We start from the raw sequence: 22,717 nt of genomic DNA, 5'->3' as shown, positions 1-22,717 counted from the left end.
GGACCTTCTTGTTGTAAGGCAACAGTGCTAACCACGATGCCACCATGCTGGTACACAAAAGCACCTAAAGAAAAAAAAAACTGTCTGGAGATATTACTGCAAAAGCTTCCTGTTTCCACACATGTTATCTTAGTCACCTAGAAACCAAACATCGCTTCTCATCCCTGGCCTAAAGTAAGAGAGCACCGGATCTTAACGAGACGCAGAGCCTGTGTGAAAGTTTCTGATACAGAAATGGATGCATGTTACATTAGCGGTGCTCTCTGCAAACTAAAAAGTGTCGTTGGTACCCTGCTCAAAAATCCCTTCATCTGATGGTTCAGATAAAACTGTCACTGATGTCATTCCACAAGACATGGGGGTTGTTTTCTGCAGCTATAAATAGATGCTGTCCTGCTACTCTTCAGTGAGCTTTCTTTAGAGAAAAAGCTTTGAGTGACTCTGGATAACAAATGGATATCAGACAGTGAACTTTCTCTTACATCAAAGACACAGATGTTTGGATTTATTGAGTATTTTACTTTTTTCTATGTTATGGTCTATGAGCAAATTTTCATTTTTTTTTTATTAAGTTATGTTGTCAGAAATGTGATATTGGGTTTATTTGTATTGAGTTGGGCTGTTTTCATCTCCACTTCCAGGTGCCATAGCTGTACAACAAGCTACTGACAGGATCACCTTCAACCACCACAACTACCTGCTTGTTATACACACATGAATTTTTGTAAGAAAAAATAAAGTATATAAGTGTCTTTTTTTTTTAATTCCAGAAGTCTCAAAGTCAGTGGGGAAGTTTTAAATGAGTTCTTTGTTCCTTGCATCAAAAAAGTAAAACGAGTGCAATTTCTTTGTCTTTAATAGGGATTTTATTTTGAAGGGCAACTCTCCTTAACTGCCCATATGGAAAAGAAATAGTAAAAACATATGATTTACTCATGAAAGTGGCCACTTTCTCATTACTTTCATATTTTTTTTTTAGTAAGTATACAAAACATTCAAGTTTCATTATATAATTTTTCAAGGGATCTTATATGTGTTTTCACTCTTGTATGCTTTTCATACAAGTTTCATACAAGACAGATAAAAACTTTATAAGATTGATATATATCTGTTCCATATGAGTGTACTTCTGGAGTTTTGGTTAACGTTAAGCAGGTGGACAATAATTCAAGTACATCTGCCATGATTTCTATTATTTTCTGTCAGGTTTTGTCTTCCATTGGTTCATGTTCACATTAACCTTGTGAATATGAACTTTTTCATCTCTGGCTGTGAGCACCAAAGCCCCACCCACCTGCTTGCAAACCCACTTGTTTGCGAGAGACAACCAATCAGAAGAAAGTTAGCTTAAAGTGAAGCCTTAAAAGCAACTGAATGTAACTTCCTGTGTTTAAAACACATTTAAAGCTTTCGAAATTAATTAAAACAGCCAAAAAAATTTAAAGAAACAACCTCGGTCATGATTTCCATATCGTGTTTGTACTGTGCTGAAGACAAATCGACTAAAGTTAAATATTGTAGGGCTGTCTGCATGTCGAACTGTGTAAATGTGTGAAAAAAGCGCTGGTGTGAATGTGTGCTCAAACTGTAAACAGTGCATTTGCAAATTTGAACCACAAGAGGTACAGTGGGTGATTGTAGCATCCAGTCAGCCATAAGAGGAAGAGGAAATACTGACGGAGAGGAAGACGTTGTAGAACAGCTATTTAAACCACAGCTGAAGGACTCGGGAAGCGACTTTTGTCGCCGCCAGCACAGAGTCTGGGAAATTAACGATAAAAAAATGCAGCAACAGGTTATGTTTGCTATGTTAGCTTTTTGTAGATATGTGATTCACAAGGAATATTGTTCGCTCGATTAGTCTTTTCTTCTTTTTATCGTTAAAGACTCGGTTATACAGCAGGGCCTTATAAATGTAATTATAGGTTTTACTGCATCTTTAATATTCTGAACCTCAGTTTTGTTCTGTTAACTTTCACATTTTTAGTTTTTTTTTATATTATTCTTAACAACGGCATTTTATTTATTTTGTATTGACGTTACACTTGGGTCTTACACGGCCTAGTTTAAATGGATGTGCAAATCATTTTTATAATTTTTACTACGACTCTAAAACGATATGTGACGTTATTAATGTTGGTTAAATGTGATTCATTAAAAACTTTCTAGTAAAACACTGCCCACTAGTGGTGAGAGTTTAATACAATACAAAAAATACAAAAATGTATCTTTAAAGGGGGAGGAGTTAAAATGGCTCATTTCAGGGCTGGTAGCTGCACCAAAGCCCAGTAAGAGATAAAAAATAAAGATTATTTTGATTTGTGAATCATGCAGAGACCAACTCCAAGAATAAAACATTAAATTTTACATAAAATAAATAAAAACTCACCTTTAAAACGATAGAAATACCCAAATGAATATCAGGAATATCACAGGTAAAATGTGATAAGATAAAAACCCCACAGAAAGCCCTCGTTATGAGTGAGCATCATTTAAACATGAAGGTGGTGATAAAAAAAAGTTTATTTAAAAAGTCAATAACATTTTTTGATAAAAATGTGTCAAAAGTGAGCAGACAGTCCATTCATCAGCAGCCTGGCCAGCAAGCATTCAGACAACATGCTTACTGACACGTCATGATACAAACAACATCCTCAGGCATCATTTGCAGCATTTCCTGTGTGCCAGGTGAACATGTGGGAGCTGTAGGAAGTTCCTGCAGGTGTCTCTGCTCCTTTGTAAATAAAGCTGCACTGCCCCAGTCCTCTGGTAGGAGGCTGACACGCAGCACATACAGAAGCCTGCTGGTTCACGTTCAGAAACCCATCAAGAGCTGACGCAGCCGCAGATCGAGTCTGAACGCACGCAGGCGTTTTAAAATCATCGCCTGTGGCGTTTCCTTACAGCTGCTCTGTGTAGTTTGCGGGAAACAGCCCAGTCGATCCTCTCAGCCTGCCTTTCCACCACGACGCATCGGAGTTATCCAGCACGTCGATGATGTCGCCGGCGGAAAATTCGAGCTCGTCGTCTTCCTCTGCGGTGAATTTGTAGAGTGCCCTCACCTGCAGCGTGGATGGTCTCTGCAGATGGAAACCAAACAGTGATCAATACCTGACAGACACAGCTGTAGCTGTGAGAGTCCTTTACTGGACTGCTTTTTGTGACTTCTGCATTTTAACATTAGCTAAAAAGTCATATTCTGTAACTTGTCTTTAGCAGCCACACATCCCATACAGTGACATGAGCCTTTAAAGTTTACCCAAAATGCACTTTTTAAAAACATTTTCCACTGAATTACCAGAAAACAGATCAAACATCCAGACTGCCAAATACTTCTGTTTCTGTTCCTCTACATCTCAGACAGTGCAGTTTATTGAAACTATGATATATCCGGATACCGATACTCAAAGTTTGTTATTCAAAAATAAGCAAAGTGTGGCTTCAGACTGCGACACTTTGAGTGGGTGTAAATTGATTTGACTGCAGTTTTTAATAGAGCTTAAACGTGTTTTTCACTTCTGTGTAAAGGCAGTTCTGAAAAAGAACATTTTCTCAGGACAAAGCAGAGTACATTCACAACGACTGCACAGGATTTAAGGGGGTAAGTGGCTGCCAGGAGCGGCTAATCAAACGCTCCTGATTTACTGATCATTGGCGAAGCACAACACTTCAAAGAAAGCAGAGATTTTGGCTGCTGGTCTGAAATATGCAGGTGTGTGCACGGACTTCCCCCTGAGGTCAGCAGTGCTCAGAGAAACAGCTAAGAGCCCAAGAGGCTACATCTTAGACTTTACATGTATCAATTAGCATATTAAAGGTCAAAGTTCACAACAGCACAATTAGAAAAAGACTGAACAAGTGTGGATTGTTTGGAAGGGATGCCAGAAGAAAGACTTTTCATGGCACCATGGCTTAAGTTTGCAAAGTTATATTTGAACAAACAACAAGACATCCATTGTACAGATAAGGCTAAAGTGGAGATGTTTGACCATGATGCACAAAACCAAACACGTTATCGGCACAAACATCTCCTCTGAAGTATCCTCAAGTCAAATGTGATGCTGCCTGATAGCTAAAGCTTGGCTCAAACTGAGTCACGCAATGACACGGCTGTGTGAATAGCTGAAAGAGAAGAACCGAGGTGCTGCAACCGCCCAGTCAAAGTCAAAGTCCAGACCTCCCCCTGACTGAAATGTGGTGCAACCTTACAGGAGAAGCTGTGCATAAATGAATGCCTGCAAACCTCAATGAACTGAAGCAACTCTGTAAAGACGAGTGGGCTTAATTTTCTCCGCAGCGATGTGAGAGACCGATAAAGTTATACCGAAAACAACAATTCAAGTCGCTGCTGCTAAAGATGGCTCTGCAAGCTCAGTTTTTCACACAACTGTTTATATTTGTCACCATTTATTCCGAGTACTGAGATATGTGTTCCTAGCAGTCATTATTTTTATTAAAATCTTAAAGCTGTGATCTAGTTCGTTTCATGTTGTCTTATTGGAAGTTTAGAATAAACGCTGATGTCACCCGGCTGAACGCAGTGTATCAACATGATGTTAGCTGGTCTACAGTTTCCTGTGTTTACCACAGCCAGTAAGCATCAAAGCGTGGCGGGGCTGACCTGAGGCAGAGGCAAGGTTTCAGAGGTGCGTCTCAGAGGCTGAGCCGAAGTAGAAGGACTGTTTCTTCCTGTGTGGCCGATCGTATGCGCTCGCGCCTCCAGCTCGGGTCTTCTGCCCTTAAAGCAGAGAGCAACACACACGTTACGTTCCTGCTTTTGCTTATTGTACAACACAGAACAATGAGCCGAAACGTTACGACCACCCCCGCCTAAAATAGCTTGGTCTCGACTCTTTAAAGGCAAATTAGATTTTGCTTTTCTGTTTCCTGCACTTGGTTTAAAGTTCTGAACCTATTGTTATCTTTGTGGCTAAAACCTTTGCACATTATTTGCTATCAGAGACTTCAGAGCTGAGAGGAAGAAAAGCTGTAGCTCATACCATCGAGCTGGTACTCTGGTCTGAAGATCGGCGTGGAGCCGTATTGAAAGCTGGTGTTGTACGTTGCTCAGGCAAACTCCCCCTCTTCACCTGCAGGAAGGAAGCCGACAGGAAGAAGATAAGATGCAGTTTTTATTTCTATTTATGTTCAGAAATCTAACTTTTTTCATCTTATGCATGATTGATTTTTACAGTGAAAGAGACTTCAAAACAAGAACAACCGCAGGTAATGTAATATGGGTCTGCGTTTAAGCTCCTAAAATAGACTGAAGCAGAAAAGTGCATCTTTATACCTTCATGGAACATCATAAATACAAATTAACAAGTTCTTACAACCAGAACGCCCAGTTTTACCATGAGCTGCTTTCAAATGTGATTGTTTTCAAAGTAAAACACAAACAAGTGCATTACATTCTCAAAAGTATCCCAAAATTTATTGATCTCATCGGTTTCCTTCATCGTAGGACCCAACATTACTGAGCTTTCAGTGTAGACGTGAGTGGGTGATCAATGAAGAACTTATTACCAAAGGTTAAACTAACATCCAGCTAACATTTTTTGGTTTCCCTTTCAGTTCAACTCAATTCACTTTTATTTATTTGGCACCAAATCACAACAACACTTGCATCAGGGCAACTGTTGTTGTATGTGTAATGCGTAATTTTTGTCCAAAATGTATCATTCTTTATTAGATAAACTTCCTTAACTGCTTTATAACACAAATATCTAATGAGCCAATCACATGGCAACAAGTGCATGTAGACAACCTGCTGAGGTTCAAACAGAGCATCAGAATATAGTTTGTTGATGTCAGAGGTCAGAGAGGAATGACCAGACTGATTCAAGCTGACAGAAAGACAACAGCAATTAAAATCACCACTCATAACAAATTTATGCAGAAAAGCATCTCTGAATGCAAAACACTGCAAACCTTGAAACAGTTGGGATTTAGCTGCAGAAGACCACATCACTGCACGCCGCTGCTGTCAGCCAAAAACACGAAACTAAGGCTACGATTTACATGGACTCACCAACATTTGACACTTAAAGAAAAACTGTGCCCGGTCGAATGAGTTCTGATTTCTGCTGCAATATCCTGATGGTAGGGTCAAACCTGAAAGCATGGATCCATCCTGCCTCGTATCAAGGGTTCAGGCTGGTGGTGATGATGATTTTTATGGCACACTTTTGGGCCCCTTGGTACCAACTGAGCATCGTTTAAACACCACAGTCCTCTTGAGTATTTTGCTGACCCTGTCCATCCCTTTGTGACCACAGCCTACCCGTCTTCTGATGGCTGCTTCCTGCAGGGTAACGCGCTAAAGCTCAAATCATCTCAAAGTCTAATCGAGCACCTTTGGGATGTGATGGAACTAAAGATTTGCATCATGGATGCACAGCTGACAAATGTGCAGCAGCTGTGTGATGCTATCATGTCAACATGCAGCGAAATGTTTGACGGCGTCCAACCCAGGACTCGGAAATGTGTATGTCCACATATTTTCGTATTTAAAAAAAAAAACCTCTACCAACAGAAAGACGCAGAATTCAAAGACTCGAATAAGACACGTAGACGTTTGCGTGGCGCTTTTAGTTTCTCAGGATTTTTACAGTTTCCCTCCATCACTTTGATGTGCTCACATTAAACCACCTTCTTAGCTTTCATTTCCTCTTCACACTCTTTTACATGATCAGTCAAGGGGGGCAACTGGTCACAGTTCTGCTTTTTATCAGTTAATCATAAACTAAAAACATACTCTATTATTTTCATGTATTTCCTGCTCGCTCTCTGCCTGAACAGGCTTAAAACATTACAGCTTTCCTACAGCTTAGCTTTAGTGATAAAGTGATCATTCTGCTTTTTTCAGTGGCTTCAGATAATCCTCCTCGCATGTTCGTTCACATTCAGGTGCCTCACTTTTACAGCATCTCTTCAACATTAACAGGCCTCTATTAATAATAGGGAGGGAGGCATTGTGAAACTGAGCACATTTATATCTCTGATTCAGTCTCAGTTTCACACCTAACACAGTGGCTTAAGTGGTTAAGAAAGAGGCTTGAACCAAAGCAGCAAATTCTAGAGCGCAACTATGAAGTCTGTGCATCAAAACTGCAATTCCTCTAATGGCCAGTTAAGGCTGCCCCCAAATGTGGGTCCCCATAGAGTCCCATGTCAACAAGTCCAGCTTTAGAAGAAATAAACATTTTACAGAGTGGTCAATAAAACAGTTTTGGTCTTTGTGGATAGTTTCTCCATGATACCAACTGTGCATTCAAAGGTAGTTAGTGTTTAAAATTAGCTATAGCTGCCGAGCTACAGTATGGTGTCGTTGCCTTTTGGAACATTTCTACAGGAAATAATGTGAGGCTCAGTTAGGACAAGAGAAATTCTCATATTTTATTTGCCTTAGCACAATTAGCTCATATTTTATTAGCCTTAACACAATTAGCAGGTACCTCTGAGTCCAATTTGCTAGCATAACAAACTCATATGTCCAAATATAGAAACCTCTGGCTCCAAAAAACGAGCATGACCGCATCCAGCACACTAACGCTGAGATTTCTAAATGTCAGCTCTGTAACCTTCATGTGTCATCATGTTTTATACACAGTCTATGATTTGAAGCCAGTTGGGGACCCATGTGTGTAGAGCTCTGTCTGCACAGTTTCGTTTTTAGGTTTTTCCAACTTATCCTACCATCGAAAAACAAAAGCATGCTAGGTTATCGTTGTCCATCTTGCACCAGGACTTCACCAGGAGTTCTTCTAAAGGTCAAGAGGTTTAATAGAAGAGTTCAAAAGCTTCTCTGCAATCAACATGTAAAAATGTTCTTTTGGAAAATGTCATCGTTGGAGTGTTTGGCATTTAGATCATCATCATGGGTTATCGGTTTTATCAGTTATCAGTCATGTTTTCAGTCTATTAAAGACTAATTTTCCCTGATTTTGCAGAGCTGGCTTCAAATAGTCTTTGTTAAAAATGTTCTCAGTATGACTAGAAAAAAAATTCTCATTACACTGAAATTTAACACGTCATCTTTTTGCCTGACACCTGAAATGTGGTTTGACCTTCTGCAATACCACAGAAACTGTCACATCATTTATCCCATTATCTCTGTGTGACACATTACTGTATGTTTGCTGCAAAATGTAAAATTTATAATCAGGTTTTGATTTCTGTAGATATGCTCGAGGCGTTACCGGCTGGGATGGGGAGGGGAACCCTTTGCTGTCGTTGAGGCTGCCATCGTTGAGGTAAATCACCCTGCTTTTAGAGATGGTGTTGGTTTTGTAGAACTCCACCAGCTTGTTGAGGGAGGTGAACTTCTCCTGCCACAGGAAGTACTGGCCTTTGTTGTCCCTCATCACTCTGAAGTGCTGGACGTCATTCTCATGTCTGAGGAGAAGAGATAAAGATTACATCTTTACTATCCATGGCCCACAGACTAAATAACTACTAAATGACAAAAGGTCATTTTTAATTACACAACACTATGTGGATAACATTTCAGGGTCAGAACTAACCGCTTTGTAAAGCGCTTTGAGTGCCTTGAAAAGCGCTATATAAAGCCAATCCATTAAAACATCAGTTTTTCGCCCCTCATACAGCTTCAGTCTGGCTATACTTTTACACTAATTTGACGAATCGCATCCATCACATCTACTTCTGTCCAGATTTATATGCAGCAAAGACCAAACTGAAGTAAATCAGGTCTTAAAACTGGATTAGAGACAAAGGCTGAAAGGTCTCTCCTTGATCATATCAGACTTCCAAATTGAAACAAATGTGTGATTGTGTAAATGATGTTAACTGAAATAAAATTGAGTAAACAGAGTCTTTCGTGGCCCTTTATTATAGAGAGAAAACCTTGATGTACTAATCCTGGTCAGAAGCTCTTATAAAACAGTGCCCTGAAAGAAGGAGTTGAAATTTGTTTAATTTCTTGAGGTTTTTTTCTGCTTCTCATTCTTTTCTAAAGGGAGTGCGCAAGAACATCTACATAACAGACGACTCCCTGTTTCCTTCATCCCACTGGTTCCTCTCTCCTTATCTGGATTGTCCTCTGCTGGTCGATGCACAAAACTACAACATCAAACAAAAACTCCCTCAGCACATAACTGGGTCAATTTATATAGTGTAAAAAAAGTAAATCTACTCAAGGCACATAACAGGCCTAAGAGCACTTGAAGTGTGGATATTATTTATTTAAAGTGTGACCAGAGTTTTCATCACTATGAATCATACGGTACTGTATGTACAGTGCTTGTGATGTGTTGCTTCGAGCAAATGACAACAAAAATTCAGCCAACACCCAGGAAGCAGCCAATTTATAGTGTAAAACTACCACCCAACTATACAGAGGTCATACAGAGATCTACAGCTGAAGTCCCCTAAACTTCAGTTTCTTTCCAAATTATGTTTGGATGACTAAAGCTGAGGCACGGTGGTGTTAGCATCATGCTCTGGTGCTAATTTAATGCCAATGGTACATTGCACAACATGGATGTAATAATGAACTTAACTACTATACAGTTAAAACGTGGGCAAGATTGAGTGCTCCAAGAGAACAATGATCCCAGACACACATTTAAACTGGTTTTGGAACAAATTTGAAGAAACTCTTTCAATTCTTCGAAGAACAATGGTCAAATATCCAGAAATAATTATGCCAGAAGCTACGAAAAGAGTCTGGTCGAGGTGCAACTTGCTAAATGAGATTAAACCAAACATTAGTGTGGCTGAATGTCCCTGTAAGTATACTTTTGAGTCTGTGTGGATTGGAGAAAATCAACAATAAACTTAAACTTGTGCACCCAAATCACATTTATTACAGTTAATAAAGATGTTTCCGGTACAGTTATTCCAACCTGGAAAACGAACAGTTCAAAGAAATCATTAAAAGCCCCAAATCACCAAGACATTGATGCCCGAGCACGAGTGTATGTAAACCTCTGACCACAACATTAAAAACCCATGGACATACTAAAAGACAGCACCTGTTACTGGTTACTGAAAAATTAAAATACACGAGTCTTGAAACCATTTAGGACTGGAGATATTTTGCACGGGTGTTATAAATAACATACGGCACGACAGTCTTTCAAACTGTCCCGGCGGATCCTGTAATCAGAGCGCTAAAAGGAATCATCTGCGCTGGTGGTCTGACAGACAGCGGACACGAGAGGATAAACTGACTTCACCTCTGCCTCGCTTGTTTATTCTGCAGCTGCCTTTGGTGATAAAAAATAAGAACCTCCAGCGAAGGAGGAAAGAGCTCAGAGGGCGTGACACTGCAACGCCAAAATATTAGGGAACTCTAACTGATCTTTTAGTAGATGTTATCACACTTCCAGTTTAAAAACAACCTAATTATTTTCTTAAGCACAAGCACATTAAAATAATTCAAACAATCTAAATGTCAATTTGATGATTTTCTTGACTGTTTTTTTTGGTCTACGGAGTGCACAGACCAGGGGTGTCCAACTGCAGGCATCAAGTGCCAGTGTCCTGCAGGTTTTAGATCTCACCCTGGGTCAACACACCTTTATCAGATGATTAGTTACTTATCAGGCCTCTGGAGAACTTCAAGACCTGTTGAGGAGGTAGCTTAGCTATTTAAAATTAGCTGTGTTGAATCAAAGATGCGTCTAAAACCTGCAGGACACCGGCCCTCGAGGCCTGGAGTTCCTCACCCCTGACATAAATGAAGTACATAGATTTTGTGTGTCATTTTATGCTGGAAAAACTATACAGCAGCCTCACATGAATAACTGTGCAGCCTCAAAAGTGCCAAAATGAAATAAGTAAATACATCACCAAAATATTATTTCATTAAAACTGTAAATAAAAAATGTTTTAAATACATAATGAATTAATTAAATTAATTAAATTAATTCTTAATCCAAATATCAACTGTGTTTACATTTTCAGAAAACTTCCCCTCTGACCTCTCACCTTGAGGTCGAGGTCACTGAGATTCGAACTCAGGTTTTCAGTAGATACACCGATGGTATCAGTCGCTTTAATCTCCAGTTATCGCATTCACAAACTCTGGTGTCCATGTCGCCTAGCTGGCTACCCGCCCACCCAGCAGGGTGACGACAATACGCCATCAGGCTTTTATGGCTGAGGCGTAAAAAGGCGGTAAAGTACTCAGTGAAGCTGTGCACAAGTGTCGCCAAGTGTCAGATGTTATCAACCTGCCGTCTCACTCTGAGCTGTCCTCCAGTCCTGACTGTACTTGTCACGCAGGAACGAGCAAGTATGAAAACTCAAACTCTTTATACTTAGTATGAAACAAACACTGACCAAAAGCAAAGCAAGGCTTTGACTAGAGCAGCTTTAGTCCCGCCCACTGACTTTGGTGCTGCAGTTAAAGATAAATAAATGCATGCAGCACAGCATGCAGTACCATATTAACCACAGTGAATAGGATTTTGACTAAATAAATCCACAATTAATTAATTACACTTTTAATTAACTGTTTGTTTATGTATTTATTTCATTTTGACACTTGTGGTGCTATGTCTATGTTGGATGCACATAAAGCACAGCTCTAAATGATACTCTGTTTTATTTGTGTGTGTTATTCTGATTTATGAGGTTAAGCTACAAAATTAACCTCATATTGTATTGAAATAAGACTTAAGTATTAAATAAGACCTGAAACTAGCAACTGAGACCATGAACCATGTTCACTGGAGTTACAGTTCAAGTGACAAGTATGGTTATTTTTTTCATTAGCTCGTCTTTTCGCAAACAGACGAGTCTCCCTCTGCTGGCTGGGAGAAATAATGCAGATATAACGTACTTTTATATTAATCCGATTGGCCTGTTTCATGGGAACTGTAGTTGGACCAAAGAGACAGTTTTGAAAGTGTATAGCCGGTTATGGTTCAAACCAAAATGGTTACCAGGAGCAGTGGGGGTTGTGGGATAGGTCGCTGTAACACTTTAAGATCCGAAGTATTTGCAAGTCCCTATATAAATCTTCTTTACACAGTGAATACGCATCTGTTTTTAATGACAGTGTGGTCAAACAAACCCTCGGTGTTGTGGCTGGTGCCATCCATTGCAAAATCTTGGTGTTTATTAGTTACCAAAGTTGGAAAAAGGAAGTTTGGTTTCAACTGAAACCCAAGATTCGGCAGTTTTGAATGAGAGTGAAACTGGTCTCTACCACTGTCCATTCACGTGACACTCAAACAGCACACAGAGCTGGAAGTTTAGCTTGAAACCATAAACTATTAATAAAATAGACAGCATCATCACCCACAGGTTTCTGGACATATTATTTTGAGTTACGGTTTTTACAATGTTAGTTTCTTAGACCATATTTAGAAGGTGTGCTGTTAAGTTATCATTTAACAGTATTGGGAGATTGACTCTCACTTGGAGCCAGCCGCTTGGTAGAAACATAACATAAACGAAACTTTAGCATCTTCCCTTCGTTTACATGACACATAAAACCGGTCAATACGAGACACCAGCAGACTTTCACCGCTGAGCCAAATGAAAAACTTTGTGATTGGTTTTTATAGCACAATTTTTATAACACATTACATGGTGCAACTAGTAATTTTTTCTTGAATTAATCATTAAAAATCAAGTAAATGTCAAAGAAGAGCAGAAAGGTAATCAGAAATCCAAAGTGATGTTTTCGATTGTCTCATTTTATCCAAATTCAAAGACGTTCAGTTTACATTTTTAAAGAAAAAGAAGCTAAAACATCAGGTTATGTGATGAGTTCTTGAAAAACAACACCATTTGGTTCTGGATCTGGATCTAGCCCCGTCTGGTCTATATGCGAAACAAATGTAAAAATATTTCTTTACTGTTTTATGAACTAAAAGAATGGATATCCAGTTTGATGCTGGTTGAAGACACTGACGTACTAATATGCCTAGCATGCTGTCAAAGAGCTGAACAAACAGAATAAGTGACTCGGTAATATTCTATAATTTACTTCCCCTTTAACTGTCAAACCAGATGTTGACTAAGCATAGTTAAACATGCTGAACATCAGCACGTAGGCACGCTAAAGTACGCATTTAGCTTCAGCATAAATATAGCTGTGAGCCAAACTTTAAGACTTCCCATTGCTTTACTCACTTGACAGAAATGGAGAAATCCCCCAGGGAGGTTTGGCACCCTCGGATCAGAAACTCCCCGACAGTTTTGGACTTGAGTATGTCCTCTGCAGCACTGCGACTGGCGTCCTCCTTAAACCACCTGCACACAGAGGCCACAATGCTGCTGGTTATCTAAATTAAGTCACTCACACTCGTGCACAAAGCGGCCAGGAATCGTTACAAAAGTTTAAAACCAAGAATGAACCAATGTTGCTTTAGTCGTTTTTATTTACCCTTTATTCATACCTGTAATCCCACTGAGGCTCAATGTCTCACTCACAACAATAAAAAAGCTAAAATTGCTTAAATCTTGTGGTTTGTTTATACTGCTGCTTTTTTATGTTTGCCCGAGTTAGAGTTATGCTCTGTTTTAGCCAATCAGCCATTGTTTCACAAACAACAAAACCTTTCAAATGGTAAATGGACTGGTTCTTATATAGCGCTTTTCTACTCATCTGAGCACTCAAAGCGCTTTACACAACTTGTGCATTCACCCATTCGCACAAGCACATTTTTCTAAGTGCTTCATAGCTAACATTCACACACATTCATACTCCGATGGATGCATCGGAGAGCAATTTGGGGTTAGTATCTTGCCCAAGGATATTTGGCATGCAGACTAGGGGAAGCCAGGAATTGAACCACCAACCTTCCGATGACCTGCTCTACCACCTGAGCTACAGCAGTCTTTTACACGCCGTTTGGCCTAAACTATCCTGTAAGAATAAATTTCCCTGGGTTAAGCCAAACATTTCGTACAAGAGTTGATGTGAACCCAAGTCTAACCCTACCACAAGCTCTCACAGCAGTTTGCGCAAAAATTATGAAACTTAACTGAATTAATTTGTGTTTCTCGACACTGATTTTAACCGTATTTTCACTTCTTGTCCACCAGGCCCCTCGCTCCGCCTCTGTTGTTTCGTGTCAGTGCGCACACACTGAAGATTTTCCACTCAAAGGGTAAAAGCATTGGCATCGTGAGTCAATTTGCAGCTCACGCCTCAGTTCAAGACCCCCACAAAGAAATGATTTTTACACATCCATTGGATTTTCAAAAGATATCTGTTTGTAGTTCAAGGCTGTAGGTCCCTCTCTTACCCCGGAATCTGGAAATCGATGTAGTTATGTGGTACAAATCCTTCCCGTCCATTCATCTCCGCCTTACACCAATCACCTTCAACGTTTATAATCTGTTCAAAAGCAAAAACAAAACGTGTCAAGCTGGAGGAAATGGAAAACATGCCTTCATTATCTAATCATATACTGACCTTTAGTAAATCACCCTTTCTGAAGCTGAGCTCCTCGTCCTCTGTTGCGATAAAGTCATACTTTCCTGAGGCTTCCATTGAGAAGTTTCAGGGAGGTTTAGAAGAACGTGAAGGAGAAGTGGCAAAGGGCTTTTTCTGCAGGGATGAAGACAAACACCAACACAAGTTATGATTTACAGGTTGTAAAAATACAGCTGACAGCAGTGAAACTTGAACATGCAAACCAGACAACAGCATTTTATTTAAACTGATAGTGTGGTTTGTGTCTGTCGGAAGCCACAAGAGCTCAAGCTGTTGTAAATGTAAATGTTAGTTATTATGCTTCCATCACCATATACTTATGTTTGGACTACAACAGAAACTCTAATGATACGTATTTTATTTTCTAATAGGTTTCAGTGTGCACCCTCTGCCTGGAACCAACCATTCAGTCTTGTAGTGCTGAGGTATTTTTAGCCTTTTGTGCTAATGAACTCAATATTTCTTATGAGACATTTGAAATCACCATCTTGGGCTCTGGTATACTTATACACAGCTCGTAATTTATAGGACATGGAAAGGAAGGACAAGGGAATGACATGCAAGGAGTAAACAGGAACTGGAAAACTTCATTTGTCGTCCATTTTTACATTATGGAGAGACACAGACGCCACTTCTCCATTCCCTGCAGTTTATTTAAACGTATACAGAAAGGATGAGAAGACAGGGGTCGACGCAGTATTCGAGAAAATGCAATTCTCCAACGAAGGAGCTCTAAAACGTGGATCTAATGTTAAGGATCTGAATCCCATGACAGCAGTTATCATCACAGCTGGTTATTTTATTTTCCCACCAACGTGAATAAAACCTTCACTTGTTTGTGGTTACAAAGTGAAGGATGTGGTAAGCTTTCGTGAAAAAGCTGGCTCTATCGTTGCAGCTGTAGAGCACTTTGCAACCTTACACAGTTCTGACAAGAGACACAGAGCTGCATAACACCCGATGCTGATATTAACCTAGCAAACAAATGCCACCTGTTAAACCACACACAGACTTAAAATTAACTTTAACCCTTATAATGGTTTTTATCTTTAATAATGAACAGATGTCTGAAACCTGACTCAAATTCAGATGTAAAAAACTTTAGTTCCTGTTAATTAGACTAGTTATCCCAGGCCAGCGGTACTTTTGCAGGTGCCAGGGAAGTATGTAAAAGCCAATATATAGGAGCTAGGTAACCTGAAGCAACACCCAAAACGGTGTAGCTAAAACAGTGAATAAACAGTTTAAAGTTTACTAGATTAATCATTGTAAATCCTTGGATTAACAGCTAAAGTAATCCAATGAAAGCCGAAGACTGCCAACTACATTTGGCTGATAAAAAACAGGAATTAACATGTTAAGTAGTCAGCTAAAAGTGACGAAAAAGTGTAGCTAAAGTAAGGAATTTAAAAAAAGTACAATTGTTGGATTAAATGCTGAATTAGTTATTTTGAAGTCAAGGATTAACAGCCAAAATAGTCAGATAACAATCCAGGACTAAAAGCTGAATTATTTACCTAAAAGTTGTGATTAATATATGAATTAGACAAAAACTAAACAGGGCTTAACATCTTAATTAGCCATATCAAAATCCCGGATTAGCAGTTGATTTACTCAACAGAACGTCATGGAACAGCTAAAGCATCCCAGTAAAAATCAGGGATTAACTGCTGAATTAATCAGACAGATTCATCAGTTAATTCAAAACACAGGATGGTAATAAGAAGGATAATAACAGATTCGTATAGCACCTTTCAAAAATCCAAGGACACTATACAAACATTTGGTTAAAGTCATGGATTAACAGTTGAATTGTGTTGCATTAAAAATGACAAATTAACAGCTAAATATAAATCACAGATTAACAGTTAAAATATTGAATATTTAATTAGTCGTATCGCAGAGCACAGCGCACAGCGTCATATTATAATAGTTTTATTACACAACACATAACGGTTAGACATGGAAATTGTGAAACAAGGGAGGCGGGGGTCCTGTACTTGGGTGGTAGCTGAGGAGTCACGTGACACATTTCTCAGTGATGTATGCACGTAACAGAATATGCAAACCGTTACGACGTAACTGAAAAAGTAACAGTAAAACATTTGTTGAGCTACAAAGTGCTGTGATGTCACACAAAGCCGCATTAATTTTTGATTATTTTTCACATGAATCGCATGCGTCACACAGTCTTGATAATGTGGATCAGATAACGACAGTATGAGAAAAGAAACAGCATAATTAATCATAGCAACAGATAAAACGAATGCACTAATAACCCAGATTTTAAAAATGGCAAATGATGATTGAAATCAACAAGAGTGCAGAAAAAAAGAGAACTGGTACCGGTGTATTATTTTATTTGTAGGTTTACTTGATCCGAAAAGAAAACAAGTTTTGTGGAATTAATTTACGTCACAAGTAACATTAAAGGTGTCACTAGCTGAAAGTCAAAGGATTTCTCAGTTGGCAGCTTCGGCTCATCTGTTCTCGCACTTCTTCCTCTCTCTCATACCCTTGGGAGGAGATAAGAGGAAGAGTTGCAAGTGATGGAAAAGTACCCTAAACTTCTTCTCATGTGTTGTTGTATCAGGTCTGTTAGTTCAGTTAATGCCTTGTTTAGTTTTCATCATTTTAAAGACCCTGTTATTGATTTCTTTTTTATAAAATATCTGAATTGTTTTAGATTAAAAGCCTCAGCTTATTACGTCACAACTCACAAGTCATCTTTGCAAGCCTTGCTGCTTAAATGCCAACTGAAAAAGACAAATAACTGCGAGGATAGCAGTAAAAACTGCAAATCCCATTTTAATGATTGAAATGGTTAACTAAAAGCTATGAAACATAAGCTGAAGTCCTTTAAGGATATGGGTAAACAGCTGACATCCATCAACAAAAAGTCACAGATTTAGACCTGAAATGATGAGCTTAAGGTTATGGACCAATCCTTGAAAGATTTGGATAAAAACAACAGATTAAATCTTGCAATGGTAGCTACAACACAATCATTCAAACTATGTAATGAATAAGCAGTAATGTGCAAACAGTAAACTAAAATCTATTCTATCTCATTGTGTATTCAGTATCAGTGCGGGTTTAGATTACACAACAGTAACCAAAGGTTGTCAGCTGAAACTGCTAAAAATTGTGAATTACCAGTTGAAAAACTCTTCTTTCAGTAATAAGTAAAGAGTTGCGATGGGTAAAACTCGCAGACAAATAGTTGAAACCTTTGGATTGACAGCTGATCACAGCCACAGATCAGACGAGCGGTGAAACATCTTCAACTTAAACAAGTCCACTCGCTTTCTTTCCAAGCTCCTTAGACTGAAGTTGAAAGATTTCTCTTTTATTATTGGTATTGGGTAAATATTTAAAGTGGCTAAAAAAACAGCAAAAAGTGGACACATAAATATAAACACTGTACCTCTGCTGCTCTGTAGTTCCTGCTGCAAATACAAGCTTGATACTGCCTACTTAAACAGATTTTTTGTTTTAATGAAATATTCGGAACAACACCGACGGTGTGGCACTGTGGGCTGCTTTAATGAACCTGACGTGCTGATTTTGGACAAAAAAATAAAAAAATCTTTTTAATACGAATGGTTAAAAGGATTTTTAAACAGAATAAACCAGGTGAGTTAAGATTAAAGTTAATGAAGGCTCATTTTAGTTAATCAAACTAACTGTCCATTAAAAATAAATAACAGGTGCAATTCAAGCTGTTTTTAAAGCAGGCTGCGGCTTCAGGAAACCCCCTTGTTATGTGCTGCACAGCTGAAACACTGACCAGTATGCAGCCAGGGCTTTGTGGTTAGAGTTTGCTAGTACAGTTTCAAATATGCCTTAAAAGCATTTCTGTACTCTTTTATTTAGACCATCAAAGTTGTCGTCTCTGCTGTATCCAGTTTGGTCATGGTTTACGAGACTGATTCATCTGGGGATTATTTTCTCAATTAGTCTGAATTTATGTGGCCTAAAAATGTTTCAAATGCCATGTTTTGCCAAAAAATCACATTATTTAGTGCTAAAGAGGGAAAAAATAAGCATTTCAGAGCCTCAAACTCAGTACCTCCAGCTGCCACAAGCATTAAATGTTTCCATATCTGAGGCTTAAACTGGATAAATCCCAGCATGTTGTGCTTAAAAATAACACTCGATTGCTGACCTGAATTAGTTTAGAACTTAATTAGTGTCCTTTTCAGCATATCCACCAAGTACTAAAAGCAAACAGAAGGCTGCACGCATTTGTTCAGTGGTACTAGCAACCAACTGCAACTTTCAGAAGCGTCTTTCTCATGTTGATGCACCTGCATCATAAACTGCCTCTGTGCAGCGACCCTTGCAAATGCAAGAGTTCACACCGGTGCTCTGAAACTTCTTAGATTTCACCAGCAGTGCAGAAGTCACTGACATCTTTCTCTGAATTAAAAGTTTCAAAAAGTAAAGCTTTAACTTTGCTGGGATGGTAAATATATCACTGGCTTTTGATCTGTCAGGTATCCTGATGGGTACTGTCATCACAATCATCTTCAGTGACGAGGAAAACAAACAAAATCATTTTTATAATCTAAAATTTTAGGGCAGAAATTTGCTGCTTTAAGCTTATCAGGCGTAGATGTTGGGTCAACACGACTTTCGGACCTTTAAGGTACGTGGGAGATTGATTCATATTTATAATGGTTTTCCTCAGCATTGCTTGTTGTGTGCCCCGTAAATAAAAACGACTTGGGAGAAATTACATGCTGCTCAGAAATCCTTTTTACTTACAGAAAATGCCACTAAAGTACAATTTACGCATTTTTAAAACTGTCGCACATCATGATCAGTGTTTCAAAGGGGTCAAAATGTAAAACATGAATTTGTTAACCCAACATTTGCACCAGTGGATATTAAGGAGTTCAATATGTAGACATGTAGAGAAAGAGCACACAGCGCACAATCGTTACTGGTAGTTAAAGCAAAGAGGACTGCAGAATGGGAAAATTCCAAGTAAAACCAGACACAACAATATTAAAATCGTTCACTAAATCTAGTGTAGAAGCATTATTAGCTAACCCAGGAATATGATCCCTGTAACAGGATGCATCAGATGTATAAGCAGTTGTTCATTTAAGCTCGCTTTTAGTCTTTTTTTTCATCATTTTTAGGAGCCAAAACTAAAAAAAACATCAAAAAAGCTGTTTTGTGTCACTTTCTTTTGCTTTTTATATTAAATAAATGAATGTTTTACATCAAAATTCATATACGTATTTAGATTAAACTCTTTAGCTGAACCGCTTGAATTTTAGTTTCCACTTGGCGCAGTATCTGTTTATCTGAAGCTCGTGAGTAAAATTCAAAATAAATTAGAAAATAAATAAAATGTAAATGTGAAATTTCCCACTCCAAAGTGGCACCTCGGGCCTGTCTAAATTGGGGATGCAGCTTTGATACTAATCCAGTACTGACTGGGTAAACTGGATCATACGTCATAACAAAGCTCTGAGGAAGCTAACAGGTAACAAGGTGCTTCACGCTCGTGACGCCGCCTTTTTTGTATGTTTGCCAAACACGCAAACGTAACCACAAAAGACCTGAGTCACTATTTTTCGCTTGCTGGGAAACTTTTATTGCACTTCCAGTAAAATAACTAGATTGACATGATTTCACCTTAGTTATCTCTGTCTGCTCCACTCCGTGTGCTCTCGCAGCGGCACTGAGAGCAAGGACAGGCCAAACTAGCATGACCATTTAAAACCATTTAAATTCACTAAGCACTCACACTGAGCTAAAATCGGTTTTATATTAGCCCCGTTTCCAGTGAGGACTACAGCTCATTAATGTAACCCTGCTATCAGATGGTAACTGTCATCAGCAGACACCCAAAGTTGAGGTATGATTGTCAGAATGGGAACAGGATAAGGTTGGATTGGTGGATCAATGATTTGGAAAAAAACATCATCAAGTTTATGGAAGTTTAATTAGCTGTAAACACTGTGATTACATTACAACTTCTCTATAAATGTTCTCATTTGTCAACGCTTCATACGTTTGTTGTTTAACCGTTTTTAACTTTTCAAAGGGCCTCTGTGTTTTCCTTTGATGAATTAGCAACTAATACTTAAAAAATGAGAATTTTAATAGCTTTCTTAAAAGCAGAACATGATGCAAAATTGCCTAATACACCTGACGCCACTTTTATGACCCAATAGTAAAAAGCAGTTCAGTTTCAGTTTTATTTGTCATATGCAAGTTAGCACAGGGTCAACATTGCAATGAAATGTGTTTGACGAGCAGCAGTCACTCAGCAGCATGGTACAGTAGAAGAAAATATAATAAAATATAATAAAATAAAATTATTATATATAGCAGCATATATAACTGAATTAACAACTGTTCCTTTCATTTTTCATCTGGATGTTCTGTTGGATTCACATTCCACAATTGAAGAAACAGAATTTATTCCACTTTTAGTCTATTTGTCAAATAGAAAGTGGCTCCTGATGCTCATTCTTTCAACACAGGCTTCATGCAGTGTTTGCAGAGGAGGATGTGACCACCACAGCTCGATTAGAGGAGATGGAACAGGCCTCTAACATGAGGTCTGACCCAACTGCAGCCACAGAAGCAGCTGTTCACAAGTCTGATGAATTAATGTCAGTTATGAACTAAGTACACGCAGGCCCTCTCTTTTTCTCACCAACAATAGCTTTTATAACCACTTCCCCAAAGCTGGGGGTACTCTAAGCATGCAAAATGGGGAACAAACAATCCGATTCAAATAGATCTGAGAAACAGGCAGAAAATGCGAGAAATTCTTACTTCAGGCGTGAAGATCTGCCATGAGTTTACTGGCACTGACGAATAACCAGAAGATGTCAGAGCCTCAAGTGGAGTTCAGCCTTAATTAATGAATTCAACTGAATTTAAAAGGCTGAAAGAACGAGCTGTTGGGTTTTATTTGCGGGAATCTATCTATCTATATTAAATTAAAAGAGACACATTTTGCTTTTCAGCGACTAACATGAGAGATGGAGAAGTGAGAAACTGAGAAAAAGAGGAAGAGCAGTGAGCAGGAGCTGACCTGAGTCTTTTTAACAAACAGCTTTTTCTTTGAATATTTCTGATATTTATTGTGGTTCGGCTTACCTTTCCTCCCCTCTGGAGTCGACTCAAACTTTAGACGAGTTTATTCTAAGCCTGCCCGCTTCTCCCTGCGCAGTTTGAGCGCAGCAGCATATTTTAAACTTTTATTAAATGCAGGAAAAATCTTATTAAAGTCCTGTTTCTGTGCTGAATGAAGTTTCCCCGACGGGTCAGTAGAGTGAATGAAGTCGACTGAGGACGGAAGATAAACACGCTCAGCGTTCGTCTGCAGTCTGCGGTCTTCGCTCTGCTGCTGCAGCTGCACCAAGAGCGACGCCTTCCCTCCAACTTCAGTCCACCTTATCAAAATAAAAGCCACGGGTTCCGCCGTGTCTTCTCTCTGTGTGGTTTTTTATTATTTATTAGAGCCCAACATTAAACCAATGAGCTATTGTTACTATTATTATTATTATTAGTAGTAGTAGTATTTAGTAGTTATCACAGCAGATCATCTGCCTCCTTCACCACGTCCCCGTTTTCCTTCTCTCACCCCAGCCAGTCGCAGCAGATGGCCCCGCCCTCCCTGAGCCTGGTTCTGCCGGAGGTTTCTTCCTGTTAAAACGGACTTTTTCCTTCCACTTTCGCCAAAGTGCTTGCTAATAGGGGGCTCATATGATTATTGGGGTTTTCTCTGTATGTATTATTGTAGGGTTTAATTTACAATATAAAGAGTCTTGAGGCGACTGCTGTTGTGATTTGGCACTGTATCAATAAAATTGAATTGAATTACATCAGTGAATCTTCTCTGTTGTCTTCTCTTTTCCCTCCTGTCTAACAGCTCCAGCTTAAAAATCCAGGATATCCGCTACCCTCCTGTGTACATGTCCAAACCTCCAAAGTTGCCTCCAAACTGTCCGACCTGAGCTGTCCCTCTGATGTTCTAATTTCTGATCATTCCCACTGAAAATATTAACATCTTCAACTCTTCTAAACCTTCCCTTTCACTCTTGCTGTTATTCTTCTGTCACAAATTCCCAGTGAAAATCTTGGCATCATTAAGATTTGGATCAATTATTTATTTATTTTAAAAGTTTGTATGCATTTATGTTTTTTGAGCACCTACATAAACTACACAAACTTATGAAACATACCACACATTTGCATTTTAAAGAAGGCTCCAGTTGCCAAGGTAACCCTTTAATGTATTTACTACCAGGTTATACGTCA

General features: G+C 38.9%; 1 protein-coding gene across 1 annotated transcript; it reads right to left on the bottom strand.

Moving 5' to 3' along the window:
* Nucleotides 1-1,061: 1,061 nt before the first annotated feature.
* Nucleotides 1,062-21,817, bottom strand: grap2a (GRB2 related adaptor protein 2a). Its single transcript, XM_080905898.1, has 8 exons — nt 21,554-21,817; nt 14,402-14,536; nt 14,232-14,323; nt 13,114-13,233; nt 8,202-8,397; nt 5,001-5,090; nt 4,622-4,738; nt 1,062-3,080 (listed from the first exon to the last, which is right to left on the bottom strand). The coding sequence occupies exons 2-8, from the start codon at nt 14,477-14,479 to the stop codon at nt 2,901-2,903; spliced, it is 873 nt and encodes a 290-aa protein (XP_080762024.1). The 5' UTR covers nt 14,480-14,536; nt 21,554-21,817; the 3' UTR covers nt 1,062-2,900.
* Between the last annotated feature and the right edge of the window lie 900 nt (nt 21,818-22,717).

The sequence above is a fragment of the Rhamphochromis sp. 'chilingali' genome (genome assembly GCF_963969265.1).
Source record: "Rhamphochromis sp. 'chilingali' genome assembly, chromosome: 15".
NCBI lineage: Eukaryota > Metazoa > Chordata > Actinopteri > Cichliformes > Cichlidae > Rhamphochromis > Rhamphochromis sp. 'chilingali'.
This window is presented reverse-complemented; position numbering and strand designations above follow the sequence as displayed.

Coding starts and splice junctions, on each gene's coding strand:
- grap2a (XM_080905898.1), bottom strand. CDS start 14,479: ATGGAAGCCTCAGGAAAGTATGACTTTATCGCAACAGAGGACGAGGAG. Junction 5,091..8,201: donor TCCCCTCCCCATCCCAGCCG/GTAACGCCTCGA, acceptor TCCTTCCTGCAG/GTGAAGAGGGGGAGTTTGCC. Junction 4,739..5,000: donor ACCAGAGTACCAGCTCGATG/GTATGAGCTACA, acceptor CTCTGCTTTAAG/GGCAGAAGACCCGAGCTGGA.